The 23,612-nt window shown below is 41.2% G+C and overlaps 3 protein-coding genes across 4 annotated transcripts in view; 1 reads left to right on the forward strand and 2 right to left on the reverse strand.

Annotated features, from left to right (window-relative positions):
- ZNF485 (zinc finger protein 485) overlaps nucleotides 1-1,222 on the reverse strand; it is a 26,235-nt gene extending 25,013 nt beyond the window's left edge. Inside the window, exon 1 of the mRNA XM_038578110.1 lies at nucleotides 1,129-1,222. The gene's annotated coding sequence lies outside the window, so the exon portion shown is untranslated. The remainder of the gene's footprint in view (nucleotides 1-1,128) is intronic.
- Nucleotides 1,021-17,611, reverse strand: LOC119866557 (testis-specific gene A8 protein-like). Its single transcript, XM_038578113.1, has 3 exons — nucleotides 17,550-17,611; nucleotides 5,678-5,948; nucleotides 1,021-4,727 (listed from the first exon to the last, which is right to left on the reverse strand). Exon 3 carries the CDS (start codon nucleotides 1,851-1,853, stop codon nucleotides 1,296-1,298), a length of 558 nt encoding a protein of 185 aa, XP_038434041.1. The 5' UTR covers nucleotides 1,854-4,727; nucleotides 5,678-5,948; nucleotides 17,550-17,611; the 3' UTR covers nucleotides 1,021-1,295.
- ZNF239 (zinc finger protein 239) overlaps nucleotides 1,505-23,612 on the forward strand; it is a 44,812-nt gene continuing 22,704 nt past the window's right edge. Inside the window, exons 1-2 of one of the 2 annotated variants that reach the window (XM_038578112.1) lie at nucleotides 1,505-2,234; nucleotides 12,629-13,675. In XM_038578112.1, the coding sequence (XP_038434040.1) occupies nucleotides 12,892-13,675 (784 nt within the window). In that variant the 5' untranslated portion in view covers nucleotides 1,505-2,234; nucleotides 12,629-12,891. Of the gene's footprint in view, nucleotides 2,235-12,628; nucleotides 15,062-23,612 lie in introns of those variants that run through there. The other variant, XM_038578111.1, reaches the window with a different exon arrangement.

Consider the following 23,612-nt stretch of genomic DNA (forward strand, 5'->3'; position numbering starts at 1 on the left):
TTTGCCCTTTTAAAAAAATGAAAATAAAAATTAATGTGGGGTAAAAATAAAAGTAAAAAAATTTGTGTTTGTTGTATGTCCCTAGGTTTGTGGTAATATATTACAGCAACAATTGGAAGCTAATACACAAATGAAGGGGGAAGATACAGAGCAGTCCAGGCAACATTTGACTCCCAGAATAAACCTGAAGGGAAGGTACTGGGGAGAACTGGAGTGGTGCTGCATGGAAGAATTTTGGCGCCCTCCCCTTGAAGGCTATAACAATTAAAAGCATCTCAAGAGGGCAGGGTTTGTGTCCCTGGTAAGTTTATGATACACAGTAAATACTACAGAATTTTTATTTTTTATTTTTTTAAAGATTTTATTTATTCATGAGAGACAGAGGCGGGAGGGGGGCAGAGACACAAGCAGGAGTTGCAGGCTCCCTGCACGGAGCCCAACGCGGGACGGATCGCGGGGCTCCAGGATCAGGCCCTGGGCCGAAGGCGGCGCCAAACCGCTGAGCCACCCGGCTGCCCATACTATAGAATTTTTTAAAGCGAACTATAGGCCCATATATGTGGCACGACCCCATGTTGTTTAAAACACACACACACATATGCATATACACATAGCAAAGAGTTCTGAATGTTGCAGGACTGATGACCTCATCTCCGAATCTTTGCTCCAAGAACCATATACAGTGACAAGAGGATTGCAAAGCACATCCTAACCCACACACCCACACACCAGTACCCCTTAATCCTCCAACTCAGCTCTACTTTTTCCATTACACATATCCCTGTATAATAAATTCCATACCATTTATAATTAATTGCTTTTTTGTCCCACTAAAGTTTAACATCCACAGCGATTTTTAAATTCCTGGAACAAGGTAGGCCCTCATGTTTGCCAAATGAATGAACTCTAGAACCGAGATGATGCTGCTGAGTAGCATATATTCGTTTCAGAATATTTTTAAAAACAAAGACAAAAATTACAGGTGATATTTGCGTTCTTTTCACGCCAGTAACACTTTAGCAAAATAAAACATCCTTTAATGGGTATTCCTAAATAATCCTTACGCGTCTGTAACTAAAAAAATTTTAAAATAAATAAATAAGTATCTTGAACAAATTAGACTCCAACCTCAAAGAACAGCCAACACACCCGCAGAACCCAGAGCCGAGAACGCGCCCCTGGCATCGCGGTCGGTGTATTGCGGCCCCGCGCTGGAAGCGTGCGCCGGAAGCGGGCGTGGCCGACCCGCGGCTTTCTGGGACTTGTAGTTCAGAGCCATTAGGCGAGGGCGCGGGTCAGTGTCTGGAGCCCCGCTCTTCCAGGTGTCGGATTCCACGTGGGAGGTGAGCGCTCCGGACTGGACAGCCCGCGCCCCGGCGGAGAGGCGTCTGGTGGCTGGGATGTGGGAGTGCGTCGGAGAGGCGCGGGGCCGCTGAGACCCGGAACCCTGGCTGGGCGCTGTGGGAGGGCACGCGACCTGGAGGAGGCGCGCCCGGGGCCGCACGTGCGCTCTGGCGTCGCGACAGCCGCTCGGCCGCGGGCCCTGACTTTGATCCCCGAGTCTGAGCGGCCTCCCGCGCGGAAGCGGCTGCGGCGCGGCACGGAGGGGCCCGTCTTTCGCTCGCCTGACCTCTGGCTTTGGCCGGCCTGGAGGCTTCGTAGTTGGCCGCACCGGCCATTTCTGTGTGGCGACTGGCCTTGTTCCGAGGTTTTCGGTGGACGTTAGACGACCAAGAGGGGCCCCTTTGAGGGACCGAGGTTCCTGGCCCCGTAGCACTGTCCTCACGTCCCAGAGATGTGGCAGGTCGGGGAAAGCGCCTCAGGGAGTCAAAATCCATTCTGAGGCACGGCATCTAAGCCAAAAGCTCCTCCTCCTCTTTCTCGAACTTTAGGGCAGAAATGAGAAACCCTGAAGAAATGGACACGTGTCAGTCAGTGGTGCGGGGGGTAGCGGAAGTTATCCGCCCTCGTGGGTTTGGCGGAGAGGCTTGGCCTGTGTGATCCAAAGCCCTGTGGACACGGGAGGGAGGTGCAGCCGGGGAGGCTCGGGAGGCATCTCCGGGGAGGGTGTGTGAGGGGCCGAGCGAGAGGGGTTATCAGCAAGAGCAGAGTAACTTTTTTCCTACAGTCTTGCTGGACCGACTGGTGTGTATCCTGCAAGGTGAACTTGATTTTCATGGCATTTCTCTTTCCTTAACTGCCTTTCCAGGACTCTGTCCCTCCTGAGGTTCCAGGTGAGTTGCGGTTTCTTCTCTCGGAAAATGCCGTGTCTCTGAGAATGAACATAACCTTCCTTTGCTTGAACACAGGAAGAACGTCAGCATTAATCGAGTGCCTGTCTGTTGTCAGGTCCTGACTTTGTTCTTTACGTTCTTTTTATTGTCATGTATGTGAGACATACATTTTATAGATAGGGGCGTAAGAACATTAATATACTGAGAGCATGTAGCTATCAAACGATGCCTCCAGAGTCTGCACAGGTGGCTGCTTGGTTTAAATTCCACACCATTTTTCATTGAACCACCCTCCCTCCATGAACTTGGCCCATTCCCCAGAGCACACAACTATTCTTTGAAAGACTTCACACAGCATCTTTGCTTGGTCCTCTCTCAAAGTCTCCCTTTTCCTGCCAAGACATTTCACACACACTGAAAGTTATTCAGAATTATCACATGCTCCAGCCAGTGTTAAGTGGTCTCAGGAAAACAAATAGAAGTCTAAATTTTGGTGCGTCTCTCCATGAGCAGATTCTACATATTAACAATAACCATTTATTAGACATTTAAAATTTTGTTAAATGCTGGCATAGTAGTTATCAAATCATTCCCAGAATAGCTTTTTAGCCAGGCTGTTCATTAGCTATATGTGGTGTTTTTTAAGAATTAAGAGTCCTAGACCCTCTCTCCATTCAACCTACTAACAGGAGAATTTCACTTTTTTTCTTAAGTCCCATTGGCCTTTGTACATCCAAAGATTTGTTGGATTTATTGTGAGATATTTCTCTACATACTGATATAAGCATCATTAAGGTAGGTAAGATGGGTTATTCATGTTTTGTGCTCTGGTTGCTTTGTCCCTTTACCAACATATCTGCATGTTTAATTGGTACAATAAATTGTTAAATTACCAAGTAGCACTTTTTAGGAATCTGATTTCTTACTTATCTCTATAAAACCATGCCTCAAGATGGTCACTTATGGTCACAGAATGTTTAAAATGGGAAGGATCAGCCTTGGTGCTGGTGTTTTGCAGAGGAGAGCTCTAATTCTGAGAGAGCTAATGGGAAGCACTGTGTTCTTTGTTGCAGAGTAGTAGAATCAGAAGGAAACCGCATGTCTTCTAACTCCATGCTATTCCCTCTCCATAACTAAATAGGTCAGTTGCAGCAGAAGTTACTTGAATCAAATATCAGGCTGGATTTTAAGGAAGAAATAATTAGCTATCACCGCAAGACCATCTTTTTGGTTGGCAAATACAGTTCCTATGTGCATAGGAAGAGACCATGAGCTCTTATAAAAATCCGTTTAGAAGGCAGTAAGCTCCCTCAAGGTCCTGAAAGCATGCCATCTCTGTGGCTTGAAAAGGAACTGAGGACATGAAGGGAAATTAATGTGAATAAGCCCCTGTGCTCTCTGTATTTTCCTTTTCCTCTACCTGGTCCCTGATGAAGATTATTTATCACAAAGTTAGGGATTGCTAATATAGTGAAATTCTGAGATTCTGATATATGTTAATAACTTGAATTTAAAGAAAGGATTTCCTTCCTTGGATACTTACTGAGTGTTGTCTTATGTACCAGACTGTCCTTGAGTCTGCTGAAAGTCAGGAGTCCCAATTTAACCCCTCCCTCTGTGACCTTGAGTAAGTCACTTCAGTGTCATGAGCCTTGGCTTTCTCATTTGTAAAATTAAGAGTGTTTTCTTTGATGATCTCAAAGTTCAGTTTTAGTTGTATCTTTTCATTATTCGTTTAAATTGAATGTGAATTTATAAATATCATTTAGATTCCTAGTCAGTTGTGCTCATTGCTGGGGATTTAAAAATTAGCTGAACATGGCCCCTATTATCCTTTAGAATCCTGTAGCCAATATGGAAGACAGATTTTATAGCTTTGATAGAGCTATGTGAAAATACTATGAGAAATTGGAGGAGGAGGCATTTAACTTATCCTCATGCTTCAGAAAGGCAGTCGTTGATTGTCCTAAAACGAAAGGAGTTGTAAGATGGATGGGAGAAATATAAGTCAAGGCAGAAGCAGCATGTAAAGGTCTATTCTAGACTACAACATGACATTTGGTTGACTGAGGGTAATCCAGTGTGACAATAGCTCTTGTCCACCTCCTGACTTGCATTACTATTTCCTGCCTCTAAGTAAATTGTTGGATTCAGCAAGGAGGGGCTCTGGGAAGGAAGTAGAAAGCCACATGAAATAAGTAGTTTTAAGGAGCTTGACATTTGTTGGGTGGGAACAGAAAACTACTAGTCCCATGACCTTTGGTTAGCTTTCAAGATATTGAGTCCACCTTGGATGTAATTTATTAGCTCCAGATGATAGTGGGGGAAACTTCATTACTCAAATTCCTTCATTCCCAACTTTGTCTTTAGCAGAACCACTATTTTCTTTCCCTTTTCCTTTGTCATACTGATTCCTTTCATTTGGCCCACTGTCCTACCATTTCTTCTTCTGGAATCTTCAATCTACTGCAGTTAGTAGTCCATCAATATATCCTTTAAAAAAATAAATATATATGTATAATATAATATAATATATGTTATTACATATTATATAAATAAATAAGTATGTGTAATATATATCTATGCCCTTTCCATTCTTGGCATGGAATTGCCCTCACCACTCTGTTTATGAGATCTTAAAAAATTAGTAACTTTGTCTTTCAGTCCGTGGATTGAAAGATGACAAAACTTGTATTTTAAAGACTTAATAAAGAGTTATTGTGATCGAGGTAAGAAACGAGGGCCTTACTGAGGACAGTGGCAGTGACAATAAAGAAGAGGTAACAATTTGGAGGGAGATTTGGGAGATGAGTTGACAAGATCTAAAGTGGTTTGAATATTATTGAGATAGGGTAGGAGTCTTAGACCATCCAGATGACTGAGTAGAAGATGGATAAGAAATGAAAGGGAAAAAAGATAATTGATGGACTTGAATTTCAGAAGGAAGAAAAGGATTGGATCTAGAATGCATTCATTGGGAGGGGTTAGCCTTGGACGGAAAGAAACCTTGTTCTCTGAGGTTGAAAAGAACATCTGGTCATGAGTGGCTAATACTACTGCTTGATGTACTTTCGGCCCTGTTGTCCTAATGGGTGTATGTATGGCTCCCTGAGGTGCAAGCTCCATTTCTACCCCTTCTCTGTCCCACTCTTGCGCAGGGACTTGCAGAATTCTTTTTCTTTAAGATTAATTTATTTGGGAGGAGCGCGTGTAGGGGGAAGGAAGGGAGATCCTCAAGCAAACTCCCCACTGAGTGTGGAGCCCAACACGAGGCTCAATCCCAGGACCCAAGCTGAAATCAAGGTAGGGTTAAACACTTAACTGACTAAGCCACCCAGGTACCTCTGGATTTGTAGGCTTCTTGAGCCCAGCCTCATCTCTTTCACCTCACAGTGGAGACCCATGGCCTTGAAAAGGGAACTGCCACCTTCCCTCATTATCACCTTCTCCACGGGTAATAAGTAGGGTAGTTGTGTCACTCCTGTAAGCAGCCTAGTTGTCTTCAGTTCCCTGAGGAGCGAGTAGGTAGTGCCCCTTCAGCCTCAGGCCTGAGGGGTCGGAGTTCTGAAGGTTATAAGGCATTTCCCTGGCCCAGAGTTGAACTGCGTCTTTGGCTTCACTTGGTTCTCAGTCATTTTGTGTGTATTCTGTCATTCTGCTTTTCAGGGTGTTGCCCGTGGCCTCTTGCCAGCCCACAGACTGCTTGTTACCAGTCTGCAAAGACATAAGGAGAGAAACTAAGAGTGTTTAAAAATGTATTTTTAAAATGGTGTTAGTATTTTATACATCTAGGTTTTTATTTTCTAGTAACTCTTTTTTTATTGTATTTTTCAAAAATACCTGTGACAAAAGTCTGTCATATTAGAAACATTTTAAAATAAACTAGTCCTTCACCAGGGGTAGTTTGAGAAGTGTTGCCCCATCAGCAGAACCCTGGAAGGAACCAGAGTCACTGTGAAGTTAACTAAATTAACTTCTGGACTCCTATTAGATGCCAGGCATTCCTTGAGACCTTGGGAATGCAAGGATCAACTGTCTCTCTGTTCTTAAGGAATAAATATCTTAGTGGGGAGAGTTTATTAAATAAGAAAGCAAATGAGTAAATAAGAAAATGGGATAAGACATGAGTAGTACAAAGAAATTAAAACAAGAAGTGACAGTATCTGGGTGCCGCTGTGGATTAAGCAATCAAGGAAATGCTTCTCTGAGGAGTGGCAGTTTGGCTCACCCTGAATAATAAGGAACCAGGCATGTGAAGATGTAGGAAAAAAACATTCTGAGCAGAGGGGACAGCCAATGCAAAGGCCCTAAGTTGGGATAAGTTTGGTGTTGTCAAGGACCTACAAGGTCACTAGGGCTGAGTGTGACACCTAGGGAGAAGTGATTCGGGCTGACTTTGGAGAAGTGACAGGATTCCAGTCTGTAAAGCCTTGCAGACCAAGATGAAGAGTCTGGATCTTACTTGATGTCCATTGCAAAGCCTTTGGAGGGTTTCATACCTGAGTGCTGTATGTTTTAAAAGATCACCCTGGCTACTATATAGAAAATTCATTGTGTTGGGGAGCAAGTGTGGAAGCAGATAGACAAATTGGGAGGTTGGTACAGTTAGGACTTCATGATAGCTGGGGCTTGTAACCATAACTGGGCAAAGTGGGGAGACGTGGATAGATTCTGATACATTTTATAGGTAGGACTTGGTGATGGATAAAATGTGAGGAAGAAAAGAGAGAATCAAAATGACTTCTGGACTTCGGCTTCAGCAATTGAGTGGATTGTATGACCATTTACTAAAAAGGGGATCCCTAGGGAAAAGCAGATATTGATGGAGATCGTTGGGAGCAAGAGTTCCGTTGGGGTCTATTAAATATTAAGTGCCTCCTAGACATCCAAGTGCAGATGATAGATTTGGAGCTTAGAGGTGAGGGGAAACAGGGCTGGAGGTAAATACTTTGGAATACCTAAGGAGAGTATTTTATAGTTTGTGTATGTGTGCTATTTTTTTTTCCATGAATGTTCAACTGCTTAGTTTAGAACAAGAAAGAACATGATTAATGGGACTTGGGAAAGACTTGAGATCAGAAGTATATTTTGGCTGGGAGGAAAAAAAGAGGAAGAGTTGAGTGTGGTGATATTGATAAAGCACATGTGATAGAGGAAGATGAGCAAAAACATCATGAAGATGTTTTTAAGGAGGGACGCCTGGGTGGCTCAGCGGTTAAGGTCTTCCTTTGGCTTAGGGCGTGATCCTGGAGTCCTGGGATCGAGTCCCACATGGGGCTGCCTGCAATGGAGCCTGCTTCTCCCTCTGCCTGTGTGTGTGTGTGTGTGTGTGTCTCTCTCTCTCATGAATAAATAAAATCTTTTAAAAATGTTTTTAAGGATTAAGATATTAAGAGATTAATATTTCAAAAGCAGAGTGGTCCACATAGTGAAATAGCCCTGGTTATGGTTTTTGAGTGTGAAGAAATGAGACGGAGATCATTAGCACTACTCTAAGGACATTAAGAAATGTGAGGTTAGAGCATTCAGCAAAATGTTCTCTTGAGCCTTTTTTTTTTTTTTTTTTTTTTTTTTTTGAGTCTTGAAGTTTTCAGGATAACAGTCTCTGGGGGCTTGTCTGAGGAAGAGTGGGGCTGCCACATTAATGATTTATAAGTGATTAATGATAAAGAATTTTTAATTACATGTAAGATACATATATACCTACTAGGTTAAAACCTGTGAAATTGCCATTTTGTAGTAAAAACAGACATTGTACAAAAACCACTGAAACAAAGTAGCCTGTCATGGTGGCTTTTGGGGCTTTTTCCTGCCTCTGTCCACATGATTCTCCTCCCTTTTTTTTTTTTTTTTTAAGGTTTTATTTATTTATTCATGAGAGACACAGAGAGAAAGAGAGGCAGAGACACAGAGAGAGAAGCAGTCTCCATGCAAGGAGTCCCCCAATGTAGGACTCCATCCTGGGACCCCAGGATCATGCATTGGCCAAAGGCAGGTGCCAAACCACTGAGCCACCCAGGGATCCCCGATTATCTTCCCTTATAACTGTAGCTCTCAAACTATTATTTTCAACTAAACCTGGGGAGTAAGGAGAACACCACAGAGTAAATTGGTCCCTATAAGTAGTAAGAGCCCTGTGTTTCCATTTTCTTTCTGTAAACCAAATGCCTGTGCTCTTTTTGTGTACCAGAATTGCTCACCTGGAGGTCGCAAATTAAGCTTTTGTTCCTTTCAGAGCTTTTCCTTTTTAAATTTTTCTTTCAAATTTACTGTTACCAATTCTTCTGATGCCTTCGATAGTGTTCATCTTAATCTTCAAATTTCCTGACATATATGAAGTCATAGTTTTCCTATTTCCTCTGGCCTTCCTCCTATTTCTTTTCTCTGTATGTTCACTGGCTTCTCTGTCTTTCCTTTAACTTTAGAAATCTTAAAAGGCTCTTTGCCTTCAGATCACCATCTATCAGTGTTTCTCAACCTTTTTTCGTGTGTGTTGTTTTGTTTTGTTTTGTTTTCATCCCTTGGTGTCAAGGTGCCCCTGTTGAGGATGCACACTGTATCTGTACACTCGTCTGCCTCCCTCAAAGAGCTAGCACACATAAATGGCCTCAACTATCCTTTCTACTGTAATAACTGTAGTGTCTTTATTTCCTATCCTCATATGAGACTCTGCTCTTATGATTTTCTTGGCTGTGGGCTATGTACACTTGAATATCTAGTGTCACTTCACATTCAGTATATTGAGGATTTCCTAAATTATTTAAGTTCTTGTATTCCCACTTTTGTCAGTATCCACATTCTTCCCACTGCCTAGATTAGAAATAAGCCATTATTAAGTTTATCCCTCACCATCCCCAGCATCTGTAACTCTCTCACCAATTCTTTTTTGACTTTCAGTTCTTTTTTTTTTTTTTTTTAAGATTTTATTTATTTATTCATGAGAGACACAAAGAGAGAGGCAGAGACATAGGCTGAGGGAGAAGCAGGTTCCCTGCAGGGAGCCTGCTGCAGGACTCAATCCCAGGACCCCGGGATCACACCCTGAGCCAAAGGCAGATGCTCAATTGCTGAGTCACCCAGGTATCCCATTGACTTTCAGTTCTTATAAATAACACTCAGGTCCCACAGATAGCTCTAAAATGAGTCCACTAGGGATCCCTGGGTGGCGCAGCGGTGATAGTCTCTGTGACTATCATAAATAAATAAAAAATTAAAAAAATAAAATAAAATGAGTCCACTGAATGCTAACAATGGTAACAATAAGCCAAATTGTTGACATCATTCTTCAGGCTCAAATTAGATGTGACAAGTAGACCTGTCTCCCCTAACATATTTATCATGTCACTTTTTGCAGGAAAACCTGGAATTACCTTTAATTGCTGGTTTAGAGCCTCAAAACTCCCTTCCTGGCATTCTCTGGAACCTTTGATGAGTATCATGATGAGTTCCTGATTAATTTTGTCCTTTAAGATTTTATTCAAAGTCCAGTGTGAAACCTTTGACCATTCCTTGCACTTGACTCCCTTCTCAGAACTTTCAATTTATATCTCACAGTCTCATCAGACTGGATTGGATATTTTTTGTGTGTGCTTTTATATTTACCATTAGGTCTGCAAGTCTGATTTATTTTCCTTGTTTCCAGTCAATTTCCCGGAGGGAAAGCAATGTATTTAATATTTCTTGTGCTGGGTATACATGGTCAAGATTTTAAAGTTGACTACTATGGGGCAGCCCCGGTGGCGCAGTGGTTTAGCGCCGCCTGCAGCCCAGGGCGTGATCCTGGAGACCCTGGATCGAATCCCACGTCGGGCTCCCTGCATGGAGCCTGCTCCTCCCTCTGCCTGTCTCTGCCCCCCCCCCCCCCGTGTGTCTCAATGAATAAATAAATAAAAATTTTTAAAAAATAAATAAATAAATAAAATTGACTACTATGGAGTTTAGCAAAGAAGAAATATTTTGGGCAGCCCAAGTGGCTCAGCGGTTTAGCACCACCTTCAGCCCGGGGCGTGATCCTGGATACCCGGGATCGAGTTCCATGTCGGGCTCCCTGCATGGAGCCTGCTTCACCCTCTGCCTGTGTCTCTGCCTCTCTCTCTGTCTCTCTCTGTCTCTCATGAATAAATAAAATATTTTTAAAAATATATATTTCTTAACAGTCTTGTCAAAGAGGCATTAAATAAACACAACATATTTAATAAATTGCTACATCCTGGGAAGGATAGAATAGTGTGCCCTGAGAGAATAAAGGCATGGGATGGGTCAAGAGTGATAATATATGTATTGCTGAAAGTTTCAGGGAAAGCCTCTGACATCTTTCAACTAAGAAAGATCTAAAGGCTTAATAAATATGTAACAGGTGACTGATTAGGATAAGAATATTCCAAGCAGAGAGAATAGTACAAGGGAAGATCTGATACCTGGAAGCAGCGTGGCAATAATACAAGGAGCATCTGGGAAGAATAGAGAGGGAAGATGTGGTGGGCCGGGCCTGGCTCATTTGTGGCTTTGAAGGCACTGGTAAAAAGTGTGGATACGTGCTAAGTTCAGTGGGAAGCCAGTGTACAACAGGGTGGTATGATCCAATTTACATAGTGTCGGTGGGACTCAGTGTAGAAAGTGGTTTGCAGAGGGGCAAAAAATGAATAGGGAATGTGCTTCCAGTTTTAAGCTTGGTGCTAGGTTTTCATTTTTAATTGATAAAAATTGAACATGGTTATCCATTTTTTTAATGCAAGTAAGATATAAAAATCTCAAACACAAAAGTGTAATATGAAATTATATCACTGATAATCGCCCAGTAAAAGTCCAGCCATTGGAAATGCCTAACTTGAGGAGTGCCTGGCTAGCTCAGTTGGAAGAGCATGCAACTCTTGATCTTGGGGTCATGAGTTAAAGCCCCACATTGAGATTACTGGAATAGAATGAATGAGTGGGAAAGAAAGAAAGGAAAGGAAGGGAGGGAAAGAGAAAGAAAGGCCTAATGTGAATTAATAAACCTGTTCCCAGGATCAACCTCTTTTTATAATTGTTGGTTCTGAGTTTGGAATTTGAATTTCTAGGATTTGTTGAGATCTCCTAGTCTTTTAGAAGCTTTCTGTACATGATTTGAGCAATGCATTTGGGTTTTTTTCCTAGTTTCTCCATCATTTCTCATCCATCTGCTTTTTATCATCTAGTTCCTCAACATTTTATGCTGATTGCGACCTTTCTATTTTTCCAAGATTATTGTGGACTTCTTTTTTGTCATCTCAGTATAATATTAAGATATTCACTCTAATTGTTTTGACTGACATACAGACTAGTAAATCTAAAATCTGCATTCCTAGCACAGTTCTCTCTCAGAGTTCCAGACTCATATTACTGAACGGTTCAAGAATTTTCCACTAGCACCACAAATGAAATAAGTCAAAGTTTGTTTTATTGGTTCCTACTTCACAACTCCAGCCTGTCTTACCATTTATACCCTCATACCTGATCACTCAAGCAAGGAACTTGAGGATCATGCTGGATGCCTCCTTCCAAGTTCAGTCAGTCATCACATGATATAGAATGAATCTCTCCCTTTCTCTTCATAACCATCCTCATCATTTTGCTTCTGATTTGCTGCAGCAGTTGTTTCTCTGCCTGAAGTCTTGCTTATTTCTGATGATGTTTATAAGCACAAAGTCAGACATTCTACTCCCCACTGAAGTCCTTAAATTTTAAATGCCTGAGGGTTGTAGCCCTAACTCCTTAGTTCTACATGCTGAGCCCTTTGTTCTGATTCCTGCCTTCCTCTCCAGGGCATATTCTTTACCACCGTCACCTGTTATATCCTCCACAAGAAGTTGCGTATAGTTTTTCTGAGCAAATATTTTCTCTACATTTTCACTTTTTTTTCTCCCTTACATTTACTCCCAGAAATCTTCCCACAGGTTGGGGTTGAATGCCCCTACTTTGTGCTCCTGTGACTGGTTGTACATGAATCTATTGTTGCATTTAGTGTTATCACTGTTGATTTTTTTGTGGTTTTTTTCCCCAATAGGCTCTAGCTTGCTAAGCAAAAGAATTTCTGTTTTCTTTTTGTATCCTCAGCACCTATTAAAGTGGGTTACCAATTAAATGCAAATTTAATTGAGTAAAGTGAAATGAAATATTTGTGACAAGAACATGGGATTCATAGCCTCTGCAGGATAGGGGAAAAACACTTTTATTGGCTATGCTTAAAAGCCAAGACAAGATTTCTGTCTCATACAGCTGAGCTTCCTCTAATATGAACCCAAAGGACATGACTATAAGGACAAGACTCAACTTTTTCCTAGATATTAAATCTTTAGGCATTAGGCAATCCAGTTCTAAAATCTTGAAATCTACTCTTTGTATGTTCTTATCACTGAATTCTCTTTGTTCCCTAGGAGACTTGAATGAAAATTCTATGGAGAATCTTCAAGACAAAGGACTTAGGGATCTATTACATAGGGGCTTTTCTGCCAGCTAATTTTAGAAGATATGACCAGTACAATAACAGAGTCGGAATTATATTATGAATTCTTCCAGGAGAAATGTACAGGAATCCTGAATTAGATTTCCCCCCTTATCAGAAGTAAGGAGAAGCATCTTCTGTATTTCCAGAAATAAGAGCACTGTGGTAACTCTTCAAAGTGATGATTACAAAAACATGGCAAGTGAAGAATATTTGCCTTTGAAAGTCCCAAGCCAAATGGCCACACAGGCCTCCTCAGTGACATTCTGTGAAAATGAGTCTCAGGATCCTCAGAAAAGCAAAAGTCTGTTTGTAACTGAAGAAAGCACTGAGAAAAAAGTCTTGCGGGGAGAAAGTCCTTCCATGGACCACTGTTCAGAGAACCTTCAAATTAAACTTATGTCTGACGTAATAGACCTGGTCTCACCATTGGTCAGTGGTGAGACAAATTGCCAGAATGGCCAAGTGAAAGACCCTTTGGATCTCTTTGACTGTAACTATAAAGACATTTGTGGTTGGAAATCACAAGTGGTTGGTCGTAGTCATCGAGGAGCTCATACAGAGAAAGCTTATAACCATTACAACCTGGGGAAGAGAAGTAACAACAGCTCAGATGGTCATCCGTGTGAGAAAATCCACACTGCAGAGAAATTACACAGATGTAGTCACTGTGGTAAGGACTTCAGTGAGCACTCAGAACTACTACTTCATCAAAGACACCACACAGAAGAAAAGCCCTATAAATGTGAGCAGTGTGGGAAGGGCTTTACAAGGAGCTCCAGTCTTCTGATCCATAGAGCAGCCCACACAGATGAGAAACCCTATAAGTGTGACAAGTGTGGGAAAGGCTTCACAAGGAGTTCAAGTCTGCTCATTCATCACGCAGTCCATACAGGCGAGAAGCCTTATAAATGTGACAAGTGTGGAAAGGGCTTTAGTCAGAGCTCCAAACTGCATATCCACCAGCGAGTGCACACCGGTGAGAAGCCCTATGAGTGTGGGGAGTGTGGTATGAGTTTCAGTCAGCGCTCCAACCTGCACATCCACCAGCGAGTTCACACTGGGGAGAGGCCCTACAAGTGTGGGGAATGTGGGAAGGGCTTCAGTCAGAGTTCGAACCTTCACATTCACCGCTGCATACACACAGGTGAAAAGCCTTTCCAGTGCTATGAGTGTGGGAAGGGCTTCAGCCAGAGCTCTGATCTCCGCATCCATCTCAGAGTCCACACTGGAGAGAAGCCCTATCACTGTGGCAAGTGTGGAAAGGGATTTAGCCAGAGCTCAAAACTCCTCATCCACCAGAGAGTGCATACTGGAGAGAAGCCTTATGAATGCAGCAAGTGTGGGAAGGGTTTCAGCCAGAGCTCCAACCTCCACATCCACCAGCGGGTTCATAGGAAAGATCCCATTAAATAAGGTCTTCAGTCATATGCTTATACGATAAGGACTTAAATATTATTTTGACTTAAATATTTTTACATTGTGCTTCCCTTTATATTCTCAGGAGAGAGATAATAAGAGTTACTCACTTATGTTCCCTCACTGAAAATCATTCATTCATTTAAAGTATTTAAGCTCTTTGTTAGACTATACAACAAGTTGATTGTTCTGGTTCCTCATATGGGTACAGTGAAATGTCTGTACTTTGCAGTTCAGCCAATGTTACTAGAACTAGATGCCCTACCCAGCCTTTTTAAGTACAAAAACTTTATATTTATGTAAGTGGAACATGTTTCCCTTTGTTCGTATTCTCTGAGAAATTGAAACTCTCTGGTTTCTCTTTCAATTTTGTACCTTGTGTTTTCATATTTCCTTCCAGCCCCGATTAGCCCTCTCTAGGTCAAGGGAGTGGTTAGAGATATTATGGATATGAAATCTGTTGTGTATTGCAAAATATACAACAGTGTGTGGCACACAAGAAGGTAAAGAGCTACCTATGTGGTAAACCCCATATATTATAGGATGTTGAACCCTCTCCCTCCCCAAGGCAGCTGTTCAGGAACATCAGTAGTTCTTTTTTCCCTGGATGTAGCTGGCCTATTGGAATTCTTCCAGATCTCACCACTTCAGATGACCCCCTGCCAAACTAAAGCCAAATAGGATACATAACCATGTTGAAATGTAGCAAATGAAGTTAAAATATATTTAAATGTATATAATTCCTCACTATCTCATTTCTTTAATTTTCTTCAGCATTTGTGTTCTATATGATACAAAACAAGTCAAGAGAGAAAGTTTCTAATATTTTTCTCTTTGGGCTTATCTCTTGTTTTAATATTTGATGTACCCCCAAAACCATTTGTTTTCACAGCATCCCCAGCCTTTATAGGCTTCACTGTAGACATAGAATATATTTATAAAATTATTTTTATACTTGGCTGAATATAATTTATATAATAGCTATATAAAAACAGTTTGAACCATATTTGGAGATCATGTTTGGGATGATCAGGCTTAAAATATGAACTGTCACATGCAATTCACTTGGAGTGTGACGCTTAGGACACTTCACCAAGTTAGACATTCATCCCCTAGAAGTTAATAAAAGAAGCTCAAGCAAGTAGAAAAGTGATTGCATATGTAACTAAGTTGGAATGTACAATGAGGAGCTCCTGATAGCAACCCTCATTTTCTAACTAATGGTTAATGATTCCTCAAGCATTTCTTAGGAGACTACCTAGTGTTCAGTATTCCAGTTTTTCACCAATAACTAGTTTCTGTATATGAAAAGTGATAGGGAAAATATGGATGCCTTTATTAGCTTGGGATGTGGGGTGATAACATATATCCTGACCAAGGTAACCTGAAGCAGTTACCTGGACATAGATAACAGGGAAAGTATACATTAGAGAAACAGCTAATCTCAAGGAATGAAGGAGAGAGATTAAGACATTTGCCTTAGGCAAACATTCCATATATGGTTAGGGTGGTGATTGAGCATCTACCCTTTAGCATTCCATAATATCCTTCAGTTGTTTTGATACCCTAAGGCAGCATCACAAATGTGATTCTGTTTCACCATTTCTAGAGTAATGAACGCCTCTCAGTTCCTCCTGCCCTCGTGGATCATACCTGAGTATCTATTCTGGATTCCACTTGTTTGGCACCTATGTCTTCTAATTGCCTGACATATAGAATCTAACGGATTTGGAGCCAAGATCACAAGAACCCGCATGTAATGAGGCTGGGGGAAAGTCTGAAGTTCTGATCTCAGATGATTTTAAAATACCGTTTTTCCAAATTTCCTTTTATACATAACTTACAGTATCAATTTTTTAAAGATTTTATTTATTATGAGAGACACACCGAGGCAGAGACATAGGCAGAGGGTGAAGCAGGCTCCCCACAGGGAGCCTCTTGTGAGACTCCATCCCAGGACCCTGACATACAACCTGAACCAAAGGCAGACACTCAACCACTGGGCCACACAGGTGCCCCTTACGGTATCTATGTTTTTAACTATGTTTAGCTTTTACTGTTTTCTTTTAAACATCACCTTGCTTAATACAATTAAAATATGGTCAGTGTCCTTAGGACTATTTCACTGAAAGAAAGAGCTTTGAGGCTGTTGAAAAAAATTTTTTCAGAGGTCAAGGGTTGCCCTTAATACTTGATAAGTACTTAGTTGAACAAAAAGCTTTGGATATTCTCAGTAATCATCAATTGTATTCAACTGATAATTCTATCACTAATTTAACAAAAGATACAGTTTACAGATTATTACTTGAGACACTTTACAATTCTTAAAATTCATACCTATTCAGTGGGTGCTATTTCCTTTGTATATGAATTGTTTACTAATGGATACGTGATCCGTACTTGTAATCATAGTTCTAAATTATAAGCTTTTTAATCCTTTTAGGATTTTATTTGTAGTAATCTGTACACCCAATGTGGGGCTTGAACTCACAACCCTGGAATCAAGAGTTGCATGTTCTATCAACTGAGCCAGCTAGGCACCTCTAATCTTTGTTTCTTCCCGCCCTCTACCCCGACAGCCAGAATTAGGGGATAGAAGGAAATATGGAAGTTCCCATGCCTTCCTCATTGTACATCCATTGATAAGAAAGGATCATAATTGGTCATAGGGTGCAAGGCCGAACTCTAGATAAAGCAAAGTTCAAAGCAACATGCTCTAAGTAGTTGTGAGAGTAAAATGGCACTGGATTGGTACCTGAGAGCAGGTGAGAACAAGTAGATTCAAGAGGTAGATCTGGGAAAAGCTAATACATAGGAGCATGTGGCAACTGATCAGCAAGGGCTACAAAAATGTCAGTGTTTGGTCAGCTAAGTAAAATGACTAGAAAATGTGCTTTTTGTTAAACATCTCTCTCGACAGCATTAAAATGCTTTAAAAAAATGGCATTTATAAAACCACAGCAATAAAGAGAGTCAGGAGAAAGACCACAACACACAAAAAATCTCATCAAAAATTCGAAAGATGGAAGAAGGATAGCTAGTATCAGAGCAGAAGCAAGCACCATTTATAGTGCTTGCATATAAAGATAAGGACTAGAAGAGCCAATTTAGCTCCAGGCTAAGAAATGCTTAATACTGTAGGAGACAGGAGTGAGACATGAAAGGAAAGCAGTGAAATTAATGGTCAGTTGTATATGGAACATTCACCTAATCCCATACATGCCTTCCTTCCCAACTCCTGTGCACTTGCCAACCAGAGATTTACCCTCAGCAAGAGATGGGACGTTTCTTCTCTGCAGAAATCAAATAGCCCCAAGGGAGAGATCTCTGTATTTCTAGCATTTGAGAATCCAAAAATAAAGCAGTTGTCTTCTAGTTCCAATACTCTTAAAGCTTCAAAATGTATGAAATAAAAACTGAAAATTAAGGGGTACCTGGGCTCAATTGGTGAGCATGCAACTCTTGATCTTGAGGTTGTGAGTTCAAGCTCTATGTTGGGCACGGAGCCTACCTAAAAAAATAAAATAGAATTGAAATAAATATAGGCAAATTTTCAAGTATAGGTATTTCAATGCTTAAGTGATATCACAAAGAGAAAATCAGTTAAGAATATATGACTATCAATTAAATTAAATGACATTTATATACCACCACCCAACAACAGTATATGTATTCTTTTCACGTGTACATATTACGGGCTATAAAACAAGTTTCAAGTTACTTAAAAGAATGGAAACTATGTAAAGTTTGTTCTGTGACCATAACACATAACACAATTAAATTAGAAATCAACTAACAGAAAGATATCTGAAGAATCCCTAAATATTTGGAAATTAAACCACCTTTCCCAAATGAGCCCTGAATTAAAGAGGTAAAAAGGAAAATTTGAAAATACTTTGAGCTAGTCTACACTCATACCACCCTGAACATGTCTGATCTCTTGTGAAAATATTTTGAACTGAATGAATATATTGAAATTGTTGGACCTAGCTAAAGCAGTGTGAATTTAGCTTTTTGTCAAATTCAGCAACTTAAGTGAAATGTAAAAAGTCCTTGAAAGGCACAAACTACCAAAGTTCCCTCAAAAAAGAAAAAGAAGAGGCACCTAAGTGGCTCAGTTGTTAAGCATCTGCCTTCAGCTCAGGTCATTGGGATCCGGGGGGATCAGGGTCCCTGTGGGTCCTCAGTGGGGAGTCTTCTCCATCTCCTTGCTGCCCCGCCCCCTACCACCACCCGCTGCTTATGTCTCTCTCTCTCTCTCTTTCTCTCCCTCAAAGAAAATCTTTAAAACAAATACATAGGGCAGCCCATGTGGCACAGCTGTTTGGTGCCGCCTTCGGCCCAGGCCCAGGGCGTGATCCTGGAGACCCGAGATCGAGGCCCACGTCGGGCTCCCTGCATGGAGCCTGCTTCTCTCTCTGCCTGTGTCTCTGCCTCTCTGTGTGTGTGTGTCTCTCATGAATAAGTAAATAAAATCTTTTAAATATATTTTTAAAATCTTTTAAATAAATAAAAACAAATACATAAATAAATAAAAATTTCTAAGCAAAAGAAAGCATGAATATCCCTAATACGTTGAATTTGTAGCTGACAAACCTTTCCACATACAAAAAAGTACAGGCCTAGATGGCACAAATGAGAGAGGGGCAGAGACACAGGCAGAGGGAGAAGCCGGCTCCATGCAGAGAGCCTGAGGTGGGACTCGCTTCAGGGTCTCCGGGATCACGCCCTGGGCTGCAGGCGGCGCTAAACCACTGCGCCACCTGGCTGCCCAAAAAAAAAAAAAAAAAAAAAAACAAATTTAAAAAAAGCCTCCGGGGATCCCTGGGTGGCGCAGTGGTTTAGCGCCTGCCTTTGGCCCAGGGCGCGATCCTGGAGACCCGGGATCGAATCCCACGTCGGGCTCCTGATGCATGGAGCCTGCTTCTCCCTCTGCCTATGTCTCTGCCTCTCTCTCTCTCTCTCTTTGTGTGTGCGTGACTATCATAAATAAATAAAAATTAAAAAAAAAAAAAAAAAGCCTCCGGATACAACAGAATGAATCTCCAGAGCATTATGCTATATGAAAGAAATCAGACATAAAAAGCTATACAATGTATAGGAAATTCTAGAAAAGACAAATTTATGCAAGAAAGTAGTTCGCCAGTGGTTAGGACATGGGAGAGAATTAACTGCAAAGCAGCATAATGAATGGAAAAGGTTCACTCAGCTGTGGTGGCAATGACATGAGTGCATTGAACTATTTATATAAAATGGGTAGGTTTTATCATATATAAATTTTTTTTTCATATATAAAATTTACATGGCATATAAATCTAAATCAGTAAAACTAGTTGAAATATACACATGCATATACGTTCACCAGTGCACATCATTTTTTGTATTGTGGGGTGATAACATTTCACATGAGATCTGCCCTCTTAACAAATTTGTAAGTGCACAATATAGTATTGTTAACTATAGGCACAATGTCAGTAGATCTCTAAAACTTATTCATCTTGCATAACTGAAGCTTTATACCTGTTGAAATGCAACTATTTCCCCTCCCTGAAGCCTCTAGCAACACACATTCTCCTTTTGTTTTATGGGTTTGTCTGTTATATGAAGAAGCACTAATGCACATCATTTTGGAATATTAAAACTGCTTTGTTTTCACAGGATCTCTTAATTGGCAGCATTTGGCAAATTGCTTTACTGTTGAAAACTGGGGTTGAGTACTATGCTATCAAATAGATGTTAACCGTGGGTTTCTTTGAACTTAGGGAAACACTTTCCCCATATAATTTTTGTTCAGTTTTCCTCTGAACAGCCACCAACTGTTCCCTATTTTCCTGTGAACACTGACACTCATTTATAGGAGTTTTCTTTCCAGAGTTCTGAGACTGCGTGAGTCTCAGGACTTTGCAAGAATCAGTATCTTGATTTGTAAAAGTCCTTTGATGCTTCTTCTTAAATGTCCACCACTCAACCCTCTTTTGGGGGAATCTGATGAGATACTCCTCCTTTTACTCAATAAGGTTTCATTTATCTTCATCTTCTTTTAGTCTTTTTGCACCCCCATTTTATTCTGGCCTTTGTTCAAGTGACACCTCCTTAAGCATATTCTTCCCTGAACACCCCATTTTTAATATTTAATTTCATTATTTCATTAAATCATCCACTCTATATTATGCTTAGAAGTTGAGGACACATCAGTAAATAAACTCTAACCACAAAGGAAAAAAAGCCTGGTAAATTGGAACACATTAGGGGCACCTGGGTAACTCAGTTGGCTAAGTGCCTGCCTTAAGCTCAGGTCATGATCCTGGGGTCCTGGGATCAAGTCCCATATCAGGCTCCCTGCTCCGTAGGGAGACTGCTTCTTCTTCTCCCTCTACCTGTCGCTCCCCCTCCTTGTGCTCTCTCTCTCTCTCTCATGTAAATAAAATTGGAACACATTAAGATTTTTCTGTGCAAACAAATACTATTAAGAAATTAAAAAGGCAGGGCACCTGGCTGGCTCAGTTAGTAGACATATAACTTTGATCTTGGGGTTTTGAGTCCCAGCCCCATATAGGGTATAGAAATTACTTAAAATAAAATCTCACAGAAAAAAAAAAAAAGTAAAAAGGCAAGCCACAGTAGATGAAATCTGCAATACTTATATCTGACAAAGACCTTATATCAAGAATATATAAATAAAAGTGGAACACCTTGGGGAGCTCAGTTAAGTGTCTGACCCTTGATTTCAGCTGAGGTCATGCTGTCAAGTTCATGAGATGGAGCCCTGCAATGGGCTCCGAGCTGGGCATGGAACCTGCTTATGATTCTCTCTCTCCCTCTCTCTGCCCACCCCCTCACCGAAATATATATATAACCTATAAATAAGACAAAGGCTGACAACACAACAGAAAAATGAACAAAAGACTTAAGCACTTCATAAAAAAGCCTAACCAAATAGCCAATAAACACGTAGTAAAATACTCTGTTTTAATAACCATCAAGGAAATGCACTTAAAATCACAAGGCAGGGGCACCTGGCTGGCTGGCTTGCTCAGTGGGTGGATCATGCAACTCCTGATCCCCGTGTTGTGAGATCAAGTCCACATTGGGCATAGAGCTGACTTTAATAAAACAAAACAAAAGCCTCACAAGGCAGAACTCCACATCCATCCTAATGACTAAAATGAAAAGGCAAGTAATATCTGCATTAATGAGGATGTGGAGCAAACTGCAACTCTCCTACACTACTGGTGAGAGTCTAAATTGAAGCAACAGGTTTGGAAAACGATGGCAGACTGTGTGCGTACCAAATGACCCAGCAATTTTACTTTTGGTCTATGTTCAACAGAAATGGGCCCTAATGTCATCTAAAGGCATGCACTGTCTTCATCAGAGCCAAGAACTACAAATTCTCCAGTGCTTGTAACAGAACGGGTAACATGTGTGAGCTGACACAGAGGAATATCACCCACACTAACAATGAGCAGACCACAATTACGTGCAACTACAGGGATGAATCTCACAAACACATTATCAAATGGAAGAAGCCAGACATGAAATAGGTATATTGTGTGATTTTATTTATACCAAATGAGTAGAATTAGTCCAAGATGGAAAGTAAGAAATCAGCTGTTGCCTAAGATATCTATTATCTGATGACAGACATCAAGCCAGCTGCAAAGTTAACAAAAAATATTTCTCCCAAGGTCATGTCACAGCTGTAAAGTGCCATAATGACTCCTTTCTTCAAGTTACTCCTGCCTCTTTTGCTAATGATGCACCAGTTCCGCCTCGCTGTTCCCATCTTCTGACCCAACATTATGGAGATATTTAATTGCTAAGCTGCCTTATGGCAGCTACCAATTTAGAGCTGATCCCCACTTCCCCTAGATCCCACTCAGAATTATTCAACCCAAGCCCAGGCTTTCCCTACTCCCTCTTCTAACCAAGATGCACTTAAGTTGCTGAGGTGCCCTCCCTTGTTGCAGCAAGCCAATAAGCCTACACTTGGACTAAATTGTTGCCCTTGGTGCTCCTGGTTGGGCATTAAAAAGTATAGCAAAAGCAGGAAAAAATAACGCATGGAGTTAGAAGTCAGGGGACTAGTCAACACTAGAGGGGTAAGGGACTGTAGTGTTGATAATACTGAATTTCTTGAACCAACAGGTGGTTATACAAGTGTGTTTATTTTATATGATTTGAGCTGTATACTTATAATCTGGGCACTTTTCTCTAATACTTTCAATAAAAAGTTTAATTTTTTTAAAAAAAAGTTTTATTTATTTGAGAGAGAGTGAGAGTGAGAGAGATCACAGAGGGAGAGGAAGAGAGGAAAGTAGACTTGCCCTGAGCAGGGCGCCCAATGCAGGGCTTGACCCCAGGATCCTGAGATCACAACCTGAGCCAAAGGCAGACGCTTAACCAACTGAGCCACCCAGGTGCCCCAAAAGATTTACTTTTTTAAAAGACCAGTCTCCCCATTTCTGTGTCCATCAAGTCTGTTCACAGGCTGTTCACACCCAATCTTCCCTTGACTGCCTTGCACCTATTTGTCATCTTATTATAGTCAGTTGGGTGACCAGAGGCTTCATCTCCTATGATCTAGAGAGTCTAGTCTTTTTCTTTTTTTTTTTTTTTTAAGATTTTTATTTATTCTTGAGAGGCAGACGGAGAGAGAGAGAGAGAGGCAGAGACACAGGCAGAGAGAGAAGCAGGGAGTCCGATGGGGAACTCCAGGATCATGCCCTGGATTGAAGGCAGGCACTAAACCACTGAGCCACCCAGGTTTCCCGGGAGTCTAGTCTTTGTAGTATATTCTCCTCTTGGGAATTTTGGGACTATATTGTCTGAAAACACATGGTTTTATACCTGGTATTGTGCGTCTCCTTCTGCTAACCATTATTCCTGTTCTTGGTACAGTTCTTAATTTTTTGGAAAAATTCAAGTTAATTTCCAGTGTCTATCCTTCCTGACTTGCACGAGTAGAAATTGATCTATAATCTTTTAACCGGGTTTAAAAGATTTTATTTATTTATTCACGAGAGACACACAGAGAGAGGCAGAGACATAGGCAGAGAGAGAAGTAGGCTCTTCACAGGGAGCCCAATGCAGGGCCAATGCAGCCCAATCCCAGGACCCCAAGGTCACAACCTGAGCGGAAGGCAGACGCTCAACCGCTGAGCCACCCAGACATCCCAGCAACTGTGTTTAACAAAAGAGAACATATAAACATGCATGTTCCATAGACTTGTAATATCCAACATAGGACACAGAATACTCCTATATATCCACAGCTGAAAATAGGTCTCATTCAGCAGGGAGTCTGCCTGAGGATTGTCTCTCCCTCTGCCCTTCCCCCTGCTCGAGCTATTTCTCTCTCTCTAAAATAAATAACTTTTCAAAAAAAAATGAGTTTTTAGGCTTTGTTTTTAGATAAAAAGTAACCCTAGCTGAGGACACCTGGGTGACTCAGCAGTTGAGTGTCTGCCTTCCGCTCAGGGCGTGATCCCAGGGTC

This window comes from Canis lupus, chromosome 28, assembly GCF_011100685.1.
Source record: "Canis lupus familiaris isolate Mischka breed German Shepherd chromosome 28, alternate assembly UU_Cfam_GSD_1.0, whole genome shotgun sequence".
NCBI lineage: Eukaryota > Metazoa > Chordata > Mammalia > Carnivora > Canidae > Canis > Canis lupus.